This window comes from Panthera tigris, chromosome B4 (assembly GCF_018350195.1).
Source record: "Panthera tigris isolate Pti1 chromosome B4, P.tigris_Pti1_mat1.1, whole genome shotgun sequence".
Lineage (NCBI taxonomy): Eukaryota > Metazoa > Chordata > Mammalia > Carnivora > Felidae > Panthera > Panthera tigris.
The window spans coordinates 58,974,886-58,990,290 of record NC_056666.1 but is presented as its reverse complement, the minus strand read 5'-3'; the positions used below and the strand labels follow the sequence as shown (position 1 = coordinate 58,990,290).

At 39.7% G+C, this 15,405-nt stretch overlaps 1 protein-coding gene across 2 annotated transcripts in view; it reads left to right on the top strand.

Moving 5' to 3' along the window:
- Positions 1 to 15,405, top strand: part of ITPR2 (inositol 1,4,5-trisphosphate receptor type 2) — a 487,005-nt gene that overhangs the window by 416,516 nt on the left and 55,084 nt on the right. Inside the window, exons 53-54 of one of the 2 annotated variants that reach the window (XM_042991994.1) lie at positions 9,236 to 9,363; positions 10,968 to 11,133. In XM_042991994.1, the coding sequence (XP_042847928.1) occupies positions 9,236 to 9,363; positions 10,968 to 11,133 (294 nt within the window). Of the gene's footprint in view, positions 1 to 9,232; positions 9,364 to 10,967; positions 11,134 to 15,405 lie in introns of both variants that reach the window. The other variant, XM_042991993.1, reaches the window with a different exon arrangement.

Sequence of the window (15,405 nt, the reverse complement as noted above, 5' to 3'; positions counted from 1 at the left end):
CCTATCCTGTACTCATGTAATTGGGAGTTTGGAATTTCAAGCATAAAACGGTGCATTTATTTTTACTTATTTCTGCCACCCCTAATCCAAGGCCATCTCAGTTTGTCCTGGAAATAGACAAGGAGTTGTTTTGCCTGGTTGAACTCTAGGTTTCCAGCACCTTCTAGTTCTAACCTGTCACAGGGCTCATGATATCTTTATGGATCCTGATTCTGTTTGGCAATATGCTCATTCTCTCTTATGTCATCCTCAAGTTGATAAGCTGTAGAACAGGGATTGGCAAACTATGGCCCGCGGGGAAATCTGATTTGCCACCTGTTTTTGTACAGTCCTTGGGCTAGGACTAGTTGTAACATTTTTAAAAAGTATTTTCTTTAAAGAAAAAGATGCAATGGAGGCTTTATGTCACCCACAAAGCCTATAACATTTCCCATCTGCCTCTTTGAAAAACAAAATTGCCCACCTCTGCAAAGGAAGATTTTCATTAAAAGTGCTAGAAATGTTACATAGGACAGTGCTAAGCTCAAAATCTTTAGCATGCTACTAGAAACATGCTTTCAGACTGACATAGTCATGTTCTGTGCAATTCTTCAGCCACAGAGAACTCTGTCTTAAATAAACTATCAGTGAGCCCATGTTTCTCTATCTTTAAAAGAAAAATCATGGGACTCCTCAGAGTCTCCTTGCCAAATCCCAGACACATGTCTGTCACATCCCCAATTTGAGGTGAGTGTGAACCCATGCTGGTTTCTCTTGACGCCTCCTTCTTCCCACACCATCCTTTAAATGATCCATTTTGGTATGTTATCTTGGGGATCAGCATCAGGCCTATTTGTCAGCAGTTTGCTGAATCTATCACAATCTCAAATTCAGGTCTCTAAATGCTCCTCTCTTCTTATTATTCATGATTTAAAAAGAAATATCATAGCTATTTTAAAAACTTGGGCATAGTTTAAGTTGCTGTGTAAAACTAAATAGCTCTTAGGATCTTTACCCCATCTTGAACTTCAGTCTATTGTCACTAGAACTTGTTATCTTCTTTTCAATACAGCCTTCTTTCTCCTTAACAGTGTGAAAAATAATAGGTTAAAAATTTTACTTTCTTTTTAGCACAAATATTCTAACAACAGTGTCCCAAGTATATAGTGACTCAATTCCTGCCTTGCTCTTCTGTCTCTGAATATTACATTACAATTATTTCCTTTATTTTAAAGCAAATATACGTTACCTATAGTTTGATTTTAAGAAAAGAATATTACTTTGCCAGTGAACCAAACACAAAGCCAGCATTCTTCCTGCCAGAGACCATAAAGACGGCAGACCCAGGGGCCCAGCACAGTGGCTGAGCTAGTGATGCTCATCCCCAGCATGGGAGCCAGAAGCTCCTAAGACTCGGGGAAATAGCTGCCAGAGGCTCTTGTCCTGGAGTGAGATCTTCCCGGTCTTATGTGCTGTGAGCATGTCCCAGGACGTGGTTGCCCAGCTCTGTACAATCTTACAAATTTTAGGCTTTATACAATTGTTATTGATAACCAACCAGGCATTCTATTGTAATTGTTTTATGTGCTGTTACTAATTGTGACATTTTGATCTTAACGTTTTAAAAAAAAGTGAAGTGAATATTTTTGTAAAACCAGAAATTCATTAAGTCGATTCAGTACACATGATGATGATATTATTAATTATATATAATTAATAATTCTATATATTTATCTATATAGATAAATATATAGATATTTATCTATATATTTATCTATATAGATAAATATATAGATAAATATATATATATAAATATATATATAAATATATATATAAATATATATAGATAAATAAAAAAACTACCTCTTGCACACCAAGAGGTAGTGCAAGTACATTCTAGGCACAGGGAACAGCATGGGTGAGGGCCCTGAGGCATGTCAAGGGTGTAGATAGATGCTCTTAATTATCCTCACGTTATACGTAAATTCTATATATTTATATATAGAATTATTAATAATTAATAAAACCTTAATAATCAATTAATTATTATAATTATAAAACTTATTCATTCCTTCATATAGCAATACTTGTTGAGCCTGTACTACTGGCCAGCCACCATGTTAGGTGTTCAAGACATAGTATTGAATAGACAAACATGATCCTAGTCCTTATGGAACTTATAAAACACTGAGGGGGAGGCATAAAAAGTCATAAAATATGGTGAGTCCTACAAGCGGCGCTATGATAAATAATCACAAGAGAGTTTGGCTGTAGGTAGAGCAAACAGAAAGGCCTTTCTGAGGAGGGATTATTTAAATTGAGAGTTGGAGCATGAAAAGGAGCCAATCACACCAAGAGGTAGTGCAAGTACATTCTAGGCACAGGGAACAGCATGGGTGAGGGCCCTGAGGCATGTCAAGGGTGTAGATAGATGCTCTTAATTATCCTCACGTTATACGTAAAAACACTGAAGGACACAAACTTTAAGTAAGGTCACAATAGCTCGTAGACTAAGCTAGACCTCCAGTTCCAGGGCCTGTCCTCCAGTCTTCTAAGTTTTATTGTCTTCTAGTTAAAGGATTAACTGGGAGGAATGCTAGGGGCGTCTGATGAATAGAGGCCAGGGATTCTGCTAAACATCCTACAATGCATAGGACAGCCCCCCTCAGCAAAGAAACATCCAGCCCAAAATATGAATGGTGTTGAGGTTGAGAAACTCTGTTCCATCACAAAGTCCATTTGGATATTGATTTACAACTCTGAATACAAACTCATAAAAGGCTTCTCATAAAAACCTCTACAACCTGTGACTCACCTCATATATTACCCAAAGAAGAGAACTTCCCTTTTCGGGATAGACAGATGGGGACAATTCTTCCTGGCTTATTACGCCAGAAGCAAAGTCTCCATTTATTTAGGCTCCACCTGCACTGGGAGCAGGGAAAGGCAGGTATGACTTTGCAGGGAAGCTCCCAGAGAATGGAGATGAGGACAGCAGAGGAATGTCAGCCCCAGAGGGTGACAGGAACACTGTTGGGAGCCAGAGCTGATGGCAATCATTCCTAAATCTGTCTTTAAAACTGCAGGAATGCCTGTATTAATGTGTCTACTCTTTCCCCTGTGCCCGTTTTGCGTTTGGCACGGTTAAGTGATAAAATTCATTGGGCTGAAAAGTCCACAGATTTGATCCTCTAGCCCTTGGCCACATGTATTTACTGCAGAAGTGAATAAAAGCCAGAACCTGGTGTTTGCTGTGCACCATGTGCCACTGAGATTTAAAAATAACTTTTCTATGTCTACAATCAGAATTAAATTTTAATTTGCAAACCCTAGTGTGCATTTGTGACGGCCTTGGTTTGTTACCTTGTGGACAGCAGGTCCGTGTTACAAAAGGCCCAGACACATACACAGTAGCAGAATAACAAGCCTTGTGGTGACTGGGAAGCCCAGCAGCCGGTCCCCGAGGAAGTTCCAGCAGATGCCGGTAGGGTCATTGTCCCAGGAGCCGCACATTCGTACGGTAACTGGCAACCAACTGTGGTCGGAAAAAAAAATAAAAAGAACTTTTATTTCATTTGCTGCAGACCTACCTGAATTCTTAGACAAATATAATCACCAAAGAAACACCAGAAAAATTTAATAACTGATTTTCTAGAAAGCTTAGGGCTTTTTTAGGCAATTTACAAAACACAGTTACAATTATTTTCCAAGGAAAGGTCATTTGAATATACAGAAAAGGGAGGAAGTTCACAGATTTCTCACACTAATGAGTAATTCAAATGTAACATGTTTTGGTATTTTACTTTAATGAAAAAGACTGAGGAATAGCAGAAACCAATCAGCCTTAGTGCCAGTCTACATCTTGGCTTCCCACTGGGGGCCCCGCGTTTTAAGTCTCTCTTTCTAGTTAAAATTTTTAAAAAAAGAATGTCCATAATGAAGCGATTGTAGTTAAAGTTTAAAACTAACAAACAAGAAATTTTCAATTGCACTCAGGCTTTCAGATATATATCTCAGTGATAATCTGTTGTTTCTAAAAAATCATTAAAAATGGATAATTTAATTATTAAAACAGAAAAAAATAGTCTTATTAACAGCTCTTAATTCAAGCATGCCCAATATTTGAAAAAATTTATAGATTAACACCTCGGATCGGAGCCAATCGAATATATTTTTATTCATTTCTTCATATAAAACACTTCAATTTCTTTTATGAATTAAGAAAAACCACTTTATTTTACTAATACTCAACTGAAAAGGAGGATAATTTAACCCCATATTGTTCAAGTATCAAGTTTGTTATACTAAAACTATAACTTTGTATAAGATTTTGTAGCCCTCTATCACCAATAATGAAATTATGATACCTACGTTTGTTACCCCCCATGTGCCAAGTGTGTCCTCAGTTTCTTACAGGTATATATTTAGTTTTTTTAAGTGTGTCCACATGGCCCATCTATTTCCATGAATTCTTTACTTTTGCCTGTACACAAGCATGTGTTGTCACTGTTTTTTTTCCATAAAGCCTATTTATTTATTTATCTATCTCTCTATGTATCTATCCATTTATTTAGAACAGGGGAGGGGCAGAAGGAGAGGGAGAGAGAATCTCAAGCAGGCTCTGCACTGCCAGCACAGAGCTCAACATGGGGCTCAAACTTGTGAGATCATGACCTGAGCCAAAATCAAGAGTTGAATGCTTAACTGGCTGAGCTACCCAGGTGCCCCTGTGCTGTCGCTTCTTTTATAACTGCCTGTTTTCATCATTACCCCCTCGCCACCATTAGCTAGATTATTGTTCTTGCATTTGAAATCTCCTTGCTACCATCTGCTTGAACCTTCCTCTGCTCTCTGTTATCCCCACAAACTAATCCATCTCCTTCCTTTCAGGACCAAAGTTTCCTATAAAACAATTGACCTACCCTCTCTCCTTGATTTCTGCATCAGTCGTCTTCTGTTTCACTGTCTACCATCTTCCCGTTGTTTCCTGATGACCTTAATGTTCAATCCATAGACCTTTTCTTGCTTCTCATTGCCTTTGACTCTTCTGTAATTTTTACACTTTTTTGTGCCTTCTCCATCTTTAAGTTATTTTCTTCCTGAATTTAAGGTCACATTACTCTCCCAGCTGTCTTGTGCTCTGTAGCTTTTAAAAATGTTTTCTGGGGTGCCTGATTGGCTTGGTCGGTTAAGCATCCGACTTTGGCTTAGGTCATGATCTTGCAATTCCTGGGTTTGAGCCCCACATCAGGCTCTATGCTGACAGCTCAGAGCCTGGAGCCTGCTTCGGATTCTGTGTCTCCGTCTTTCTCTGCCCCTCTCCTGCTTGTGCTCTGTGTCTCTCTCTCAAAAATAAACAAACATTTAACAAATTTAAAAATGTTTGCTCATCTTCTCATCTACACACACAGAAATCATCTGAAATTCTTTCTTTGTCTTCATCATAACACCTTACATCCAGCTCCCCCTTCTCAGTTGTCAATTTCTGTGGTTTAATGGGACCATCCATTCCCAAGTAAGCTCTGGCTGGAAGCTTCAGTAGGATGTGTAACATTGCCTTCTCCCTCATGCCTAGGGTCATGGCACCTCCTGTTCATCCATACTTTTCATTCTCATGGCCATCACTCTGTTGAGGCTCATCACACATTATGCCTCCTATCTGGTCTTTCTACCTCCAGGCATTCTCTTCTCTTCAATTCACCTACTGTATCACCACTAGACTGCTTACCAGAAATCACTGCTTTGGGTATATTTTCCCCTACCCCAATGCATGATTTTCATGATACTCCATTGCCTGCCAAATAAAACCCAAACTCACAGAGAGCCCCCAGTTTCTCTCCCCAGAATTATCTTCCACTCCTCTACATACTGGTTTATTTGATCTTCTATCTTCATCATATAGGTGAATGTTTTTCTACCTCTTGGGCTCTGTGGCCATACCATGTGAATGCCTCTCTGCTACTATTTTAATCCATTGAATATTCAAGGCAAACTCAGAGGCTATAGTCATTAGAGGGACTCCCCTCTCACTATCCCTAGTATTAAGTGTTCTTTCTCTATTCTGATTTCTTTGTATCACTTCTGTGGCTTTAAACACATGTGAATTTGCCTTATTATTTAAGTAAATATTCTATCTCATACTGTTTCATCAGCTAGTTGATAAACCACCTTGCCCCTATTTAAAGTTCTCCAGTGGCTTCTCTTGGCTTTCAGATAAAGTTGAAACCCTTTATCTGAGTGTGTGAGTCTCTCCATAATAAACAGGCCCCTTCCTGTTTTTCTTCTCACACTTGTCTACATGCACCAAAGGCCCGGTCATTACAATACACCTGCGGTTCCAAAAGCACCTCATATGCATTCATGCCTGTTGACCTTTGCTCATCCCACTTTCTCTGCCTGGAATGTCTTACTTTGCTGATATTACTAGCCAGGCAATATCTCTTTCAATATTCAACTCAGGCGCCACCTCCTTCAAGATGCTGTCCCCAATGCCCCCCATCCTGTGAGATGCATACCACCCTGCCTGCACATTGCATTGTCTTTGTTCACCTGCTGACACATCTTTCCTAGGAAGCCACAAATCTCCTAGGGACCCCCACACTCTGCTCTCCCCACCTGTATACCCGGCACTTAGCACAGGGTCTGTTGAGGTAGTGAGATGAGACAGGTTTGGCATAGAGAAGGCAAGGTGGTTATGTAGGTAGGTCTCCACAAGGTGGCATTTACTTAGGTGAATTTACTATGACTCAGGGCCTGGCTTTCAGCCTGAAGGCCTGGGAACTTGGCTTAACATATTGTGAATAAATCCATCTCACAAAGATAGAGCCTTATTAAAACCAAGCTCTTGGAGGCTGCTATATAAAACTAGCATGCCTCTGCACCGGATATTATCGAGTGAATATCAATTGTTGTCATTGACCTGACCTGGGTATTCTCCCCCTGTTTATATGCCACACAGAAGGTCAGTACTCTCATTATATATATTTGCAGCCAATGAATTTTATTTCACAATGGCTAATCATGTGAATTGTGTGCGTATTTTACTAGCTCACCTGTGACAGAATGAACAACCTCATTCTTAAATTCTTGGGGAGAGATGGGAGGACTTTCATGTGGCTTCTATGTACTGACCAATCTGGCACATATTAAGTCATTAGTAAGCACTTATGTGACATGACCAGGTAGTTTCTGATTAAATATATGAACCCAGATCCCTCCACTAAATATAAGGTTGCTTTGATTGAAAGTCTAACCATAGCAAAGTAGCATATAGACCTATTCCATATGACCTCATTACTGGAAAACCGTGTTTCTCTTTTTAAAATTCCTTTAATTCCCTTATACATTTCTATTTTTTTTTCTCATGTTTATTTACTTATTTTGAGAAAGAGTGGAGAGAGAGAGCAGGGGATTGGTAGAGAGAGAGGGAGAGAGAGAATCCCAAGCAGGTTCCATGCTGTGAGCACAGAGCCTGATACTCATTCTCACAAACCATGAGATCCTGATCCAAGCTGGAATCCAGATTTGGACACTTAGGTGAAGGGGCCACCCAGGTGCCCCCCTCTCATGCGTTTCTAACCAGTTTTCTTTATGGTCTTCCTAGCCATCACATTAGAACCCACCTTCAGGTGTCAGAGACCTAACTAGCATGTTGCACGCTGAGATTTCTCTGTCTGATTCGTCTCTTCCTCTGCGCTGCTGCCCCTGCGAGCCTCACCTCTTCCCCATTTCTCCTTCCTCCAAAAGCAGTTTTATTTCTTCTACTTTCTCAATCAGAATGTGCCTCAAGGCTCACCTCTAAGGCAAGTGGTCTGGCTCAGAATCTGCTGCTAGCTTTGAAGCTGAGCTTGATACTTGCCCATCTCTGACTTCAGCTTTCCACTCGAGGTATATGTTTATGTTCTAAAAAGAAACAGCTCTGAATAAGGTGAAAGTATTGGGATCCCCTATCCATGTGAAGTTAAAGTCAGTTCACAAGAGGAAGATCAGGCTTTTTATAACAAAGTACCAAACAGGCTGTTGGTTGGATCATGTAGACAAAATTAGACTTTCTTTCTTTTTTTTTCCCTCTGGTTGTTTCCATACTCCTGCTTTGACATACACACTGTGGCCACACAAGTCCAAAAGTCAATGCCTTTATGGTTCTTTAACCTTGTAACAAGAAAAATACGTTTCTGCTCACTTACCAATATTAGAAAATCCTGATTCTAATATCCAATTTAGTATGAACTTTTCACTATTTTAAATGCCTGGGAAATAATTACCAAGTCTGGTAACTTTACCTTTAAACAAAATAAGACCAGGAATTTTTCTGTCACATTGTATCTTTTCTGTCTCCCCATCTCTTACTAAATATTTTCACATAAGTACATTCCCATGTAATAAATTGTTCACATAAATACATTGTGATTCTTGTCCATAGCTCAATGCTCAACATTAAAAGAGCTTAGGGGCACCTGGGTAGCTCAGTCAGTTAAGCATCCAACTCTTGGTTTTGGCTCAGGTTGTGAGATCGAGCCCTGCGTCAGCCTCCACACTGAGCATGGAGCCTGCTCAAGATTCTGTCTCCCCTTCTCTCCCTCCCCCTCCTCCACTCGTGTGTGTGTACGTGTGTGTGTGTACACTATCTCTCTCTCTCTCTAAAATAAAAAAAATATATAAATAAAATAGCTTAGATGCTTAGCTAAAGTAATGAAATAATATCTGCTCTAATTTTTAAGCACCTACTAGGTGTATGCTAATCTCTGTGCAGTGTTTTACATATCCTAAATATAAGGTTCTGAAGGGTTTCACCCTTAATCAGACCTCCCCATTTTATAGATGAGGATATTGAGGTCAAGTGACTGCTGAAGTCTCAGTACTGGGACAGAGTAGAATTTGAAGCCACGCCCATGTAACTGCCTTCACATGTCCCTTCACCTGCAATATCTTTGCCTCCTGGGTGAGCTGTTTTCCTGAGCTCTTACCACAGCCTCCCCACACGACACAGTGCACAAGGCATACTAGCTTTCTTATATTTTGTACTTTTCATCCTGTGATTTTTTCACCGATGGAAGAAGACAAATATTTCAGAATCCCATTGTGTGATCTTCTCAGTCTGTGTCAGTCACATGCTGCAACATTTAATGCATGTTGTGTGATCTCAAAAAATTGTGTCGTGGCACAATTATAATGAAATTGAGATTCGGAAGTAGACGATAGCATATTTAAAAACATGAGCTTGCTGCGGTGTTTAATTTGTGTGTTTTCATAGCAGATGAAGAGTATGAAGATGGAATTGAAAGGACGTGTGACACGCTCCTTATGTGCATTGTCACTGTCCTGAACCAGGGCCTCAGGAATGGCGGCGGCGTGGGAGATGTTCTGAGAAGGCCATCGAAAGATGTAAGCTGGAGAAAAAAACATTTTTTCAAGGAGAATATAATCATTTTTTATAATTTATTTATTTATTTCGAGAGAGAGAGACAGCACACGAGCACGAGCAGGGGAGGAGCAGAGAGAGGGAGAAAGAATCCTAAGTAGACTCCACACTGTCAGCGCTGAGCCCCACGGGGGGCTCCAGCTCAGGAACTGTGAGATCATGACCTGAGCTGAAACTGGGAGTTGGACACTTAACCAATTGAGCCACTCAGGCGCCCCTGAACATAATCATTTTTTTAAAACCTTCTTACTAGCATTAACAGTATTGTTTTTGTTTTCAGGATACCATATCATGTTGTTTGTTTTCAAAGTATAACGGTGGCCATTAAAACCAATTCATTGTATGCTATAATTACACAGAAATAGCTAATGTACTAAAAAAATCTATGTATGTCATGAAAAGTTTCCAAATTTGAACTGTGTATTGTATTACAACAATGAGATCATGCCTACAAACTTCATACAGGAGTTAATTGTTACATAAATAACAGAAACTATGCTGCTCCTTGTCTATCAGTCTTCTCAGGCATGAAGATTTTACTCTTTGTCTCTGAATAGTAATGGCCACCATTATTTATCCATGATGAATATAAAATTTGAACAAATTCTAACATGATTTCATATATTAAAATGGCAAGGCTGAAAATTTTCTCATTAGCTACAAAACTCTCAAGCGCCAGGCTGGAGACATAAAAAAAAAATCTCAGTTCTCCAACAGGCCAGCTGTAGCATATTGTCAGTTCATCTAATGGTGCCTCATCTATGAAACAGCTGGATTAGAATCTCTAATGTGTGTTTTCATACTGTCCATCAAAGAGAAGTAACCTGGAGCTGTGTGTCCTTGACCCTATAAGGCCAAGAACAAAATCTACTCTAGAAACTGACAAGTCCTTCTCAGCTCCCTAATCACTGACTTTTGGAATGGCTACTTGTCTGCTTTTCGTGTAGCTTCTGGGATAGGGTCCCAATGTGCCAAAATGCAGTTAGCAGAATCATACAGGGAAGTGGTTTTTAAGAAAAGGTTAGAGTGGGAGAGAGCCAAAGCATAAGAGACTCTTAAAAACTGAGAACAAACTGAGGGTTGATGGGGGTGGGAGGGAGGGGAGGGTGGGTGATGGGTAGTGAGGAGGGCACCTTTTGGGATGAGCAGTGGGTGTTGTATGGAAACCAATTTGACAATAAATTTCATATATTGAAAAAAAAATAAAAAATAAAAATAAAAATAAATAAATAAATAAATAAATAAATAAAAAATAAATAAAAAAAATAAAAAGTAAAAAAAAAAAAGAAAGAAAAGAAAAGGTACGTGTCTGATTGTTGGGAGGGGTAGAAGTCGTAGAGAATACAAGGGCTTCTGGGAAACAGAAGTGATGTTTATTTCACGACACTTAAGGAAAAGAATATGAAGATAGAAAGTGTGTGTCATTTTTTTTCCAACTTGGAGTACCATTTGTATTTATTCAGGAAACATTAATTGAATATATTCTCCATGTTAGACAACATGCCAAATCAACTTGCCTTGAAAATGTGTATATATATTGATATACTTTTAAAATATCCTATTTCAGGAGCCCTTGTTTGCTGCCCGAGTGGTATATGACCTTCTTTTTTATTTCATTGTTATCATCATCGTTCTTAACTTGATTTTTGGTGTTATCATTGATACTTTTGCTGATCTCAGAAGTGAAAAACAGAAAAAGGAAGAAATTCTAAAGACAACATGTTTCATCTGTGGTAAGTGTTCTCGGAATACTAAAATAATAGATGAAGAAACTGTCCAGGAGGAAGGAGGGGCTAGAGTGATTTTTATTTGTCATACTTTGGGAAAAATAATTTCAAAATGAAAGCTGGACAAAAACTATGTAACCAAGGATTGGACTAGGTTTCTCTGCTTCCAGAAATAGATAGATGAATTATATCTCAAAGCTATCTTGTCATTATTTCTGCAATCTGTATGATTCTCTGACTGTAGAATGTGTTGCAAAAGGTTACACCAACTGGAAAACAGATTTTTAATCACAATAACATATTGATTAAATGACAGAATGATTTTTATTTTATTTTGTTAGATTGTGAATCCACAGATGATTTTTCTAGCATGTTGAACTTCTATTCACTGACTGTAACTTCTCTCAGTTTTTCATCTGTCTCTCTCTCTCTCTCTCTCTCTCTCTCACACACACACACACACACACACACACACACACACCACTTCACACCCCATACTCTCCTCTCCTTCTCCCAGTGTATTAGCTTTCTCAGACTCATCCAACTTTCTCCTTGCCTCATCATTCCTTTCAGCTCTACCCTATTCTCAATATACCACAGCCCTTTCTGGCTTTGATTGTCTCTGTAGCTGGCCTAGCACCCTAGAATCCTTCCTCCTCCTTGAATAATCACCAAGTCCAGGTTACCTTCACCATCTTTTTTACCATGCTGAGCTAAAGAATCTTTTGTTAAAGTCACAAAACAAGAGTGAAGGCTTCACTACAACATTATCCTCTATAACTCCAATTGGGCCTTCAATAAATCCCATTTCCTCCTTGGTTCACCTTTTGTCAACTATCTCATTCTCCTCAGTGGATCTTCCAAACCTTTCCAACATTCCTCTAACACTTGGAGGTGTACCAAATAATGAACTGTAACAATGAACTGTCTTCCAAGGAAACAAACATGAATTGGACATGCCCGTCTTCAGGGTATTCACAGTCTATTGTGGAGTACAAACACAATAAGTATCATGGCTATTTAACATTTAAGCAAAAATGAACTATTGGGACCTCATGAAGATAAAAAGCTTCTGCACTGCAAAGGAAACAATCAACAAAACTAAAAGGCAACCGACGGAATGGGAAAAGATATTTGCAAATGACATATCGGACAAAGGGCTAGTATCCAAAATCTATAAAGAGCTCACCAAACTCCACACCCGAAAAACAAATAACCCAGTGAAGAAATGGGCAGAAAACATGAATAGACACTTCTCTAAAGAAGACATCCAGATGGCCAACAGGCACATGAAAAGATGCTCAACGTCGCTCCTCATCAGGGAAATACAAATCAAAACCACACTCAGATATCACCTCACGCCAGTCAGAGTGGCTAAAATGAACAAAACAGGAGATGATAGATGCTGGAGAGGATGTGGAGAAGCGGGAACCCTCCTGCACTGTTGGTGGGAATGCAAACTGGTGCAGCCGCTCTGGAAAACAGTGTGGAGGTTCCTCAAAAAATTAAAAATAGACCTACCCTATGACCCAGCAGTAGCACTGCTAGGAATTTACCCAAGGGATGCAGGAGTGCTGATGCATAGGGGCACTTGTACCCCAATGTTTATAGCAGCACTCTCAACAATAGCCAAATTATGGAAAGAGCCTAACTGGCCATCAACTGATGAATGGATAAAGAAATTGTGGTTTATATACACAATGGAATACTACGTGGCAATGAGAAAGAATGAAATATGGCCTTTTGTAGCAACATGGATGGAACTGGACAGTGTTGTGCTAAGTGAAATAAGTCATACAGAGAAGGACAGACTCCATATGTTTTCACTCCTATGTGGATCCTGAGAAACTTAACAGAAGACCATGGGGGAGGGGAAGAAAAAAAAATGGTTAGAGAGGGAGGGAGCCAAAACATAAGAGACTCCTAAAAACTGAGAACAAACTGAGGCTTTATGGGGGGTGGGAGGGAAGGGTGGGTGGGTAATGAGTATTGAGTGCACCTGTTGGGATGAGCACTGGGTGTTGTATGGAAGCCAGTTTGACAATAAATTTCATAATAAAAAAAAAATTAAAAAAAAAAAACACTTTCAGAGACATAATAGAGAAGCTCACAGGTTGTTATACCCCTTCAGGTTGTGGTAAGGGACAGTCAAGAAAGAGTCAGGAAAGGCTTCAAGGAGAAATGGTCACTGAGCTGATGGTAAAAAATGGAGGGTAATTAGTCGTATTAAAATGGGTAGAAGTAGAGTGACCAGCATAAGAACAGGCATGGAGGATAAGAACAGCACAATGAAAGTCTTCAGTTACTCTAAGGAGCTCAGTGTTTCTGGAGCATGAATTTTGGAGCAAGGCATGTCCAAGGAAGAGATTCGCCAGATCATATGTGGCCTTTTATGTTAAAAAAAACTTAGACTTTATCCTGTAGACTTATAGAGGATGCTGAATCATTAAAGAATTTAAGGAGAGGAATACAGGGTCTAATTTTTGTTTTAGAGCAATAGGGCAGCTATGAGAGGTTGTTTGTTAGGACGTAGTCCACGTGAAAAGTAATGAAACTGTGATGTAGGAGTTAGGGTGGCAGTATTAAAGGTAGAGGATTGGGTCATGAAATATTTAGGGACAGAATTTTTAAATCTCAGTGGTTAGAAATGGATATGAAAGATAGTTGGGTGTCTGGGTGGATGGTAGTACCAACAGTTGAGTTTAAGAAGAAAAGAAGAAGAAGAATTTAGAGAGGAATATGCTGAGTTTGGCTTCAGAAATACTGAAATTGCAGCATACATTGAACACCCCAGTGGGACACACCCAGCACAGAGGTCAACATAGGTCTGAGCCTCAGAGAATGAGTCTGCACTAAGAGACAGCAGTTGGGGAATCTTCAGTCTGTGTGTGGAGCAGAAGTGTGGAGAAAGACTTCTGAGTGGGGAAGAGAAGAAGATGGGTTAGCATGGGAAACATTAGCACTGAAGAGTTAAGAGAGAAAGAGGAACACACACACACACACACACACACACACACGCACACACGCTCACACGCACACACACAAATCTGTCCAGTCAGAATGGTGTGAGGAGAACCAGGAATGTGTGGCATGTGGACATGAGGGGAGGGTGCATCCTTGGGAAGACAGAGACTGATTATCAACTATTTCAAAGCAGAGAAGGCCAGAGACATATTAACTGAAGTAGAGCCTTTGGTGACTCAAGATAAAGATGGAGAACTTTCCACAAGGATAAGTTGCACAATGCTGAAGGGACACTTGCTGGAAGGAAATGAGGCAGCAAAAAGAGTCTTGTCTTTCTAGATCTAAATTAGATGGAGAGAAGCAAGATTGGGATGGAGCCAAGGAAGATATTGTACAATAATTTGGGGGATTTAGGGAAGAGAAATGTGTGGAAGCATGAGTCCCATGGGGGAAAAGAAGATGCTGCCCTTGAAAATCTCTCTTTGTGTCACAGGATCTTGCTTCGACAGTGATTCATGTAAACCCTTTTCTTCATGATCATAATATGTATTATGTCAGTATTCAACTTTGGAAGAAAGGGTTCTTTGGAAGAATGTATCAGTAAGAATCGAGCCTCATTTGAGGATGTGATCCTATCTCCTGTATTCTAACAAGAAACATGAATAGCAAAACAAGTCCATCACTTAACCACTATTTCTGCTCCTCTAAACTTTCCCTTTGCTGTCAAAATTCTCTTTGGTTTTTCACAGTTATTAAAGAAACCTATAACCTATACACTCCTTAAAACATCACAATAACCCTCATCACAAAATTGAATGTTTTTCTCAACTCTCCCCATTAATTTCCTGCTGACCTTTTCTTCTGCCTTGGATTGTTCATTCTTTGGTTCCATCACAAGGCCCAATGTTTTTTTCCAACCACTGGATAAGCAGTTCGGACTTTATCATTGACTTCTTGTCTCTTCTCTCTGCCCTCCTCTTTAATACCACCTTTATGCAGATTACTGCCAAATGTGCAACCACAGCTCCAAACTCTCTCCAGGCTTTTGTCCTTTGTTTTCAATTATTGACTGACATCTATGCAGGCATGACTTCCTGGCAGCCAAATTTACCATGTCTAAAAACCAGTGCATCCCGACTTCCCATCGTCTTCCTCTGACCTACCAGTTTATCCTGACCTCCACATTGCAGCTGATGATATCCCATGGTGCCTTCAGTTATCTGGGCTGGGAGCTTCTCCATCGTTTTTAACATCTCCTTTTTCCCATTCTAGGTGCACTAGTTACCATGTGCTAATGAATCTGCTCTCCCAGTC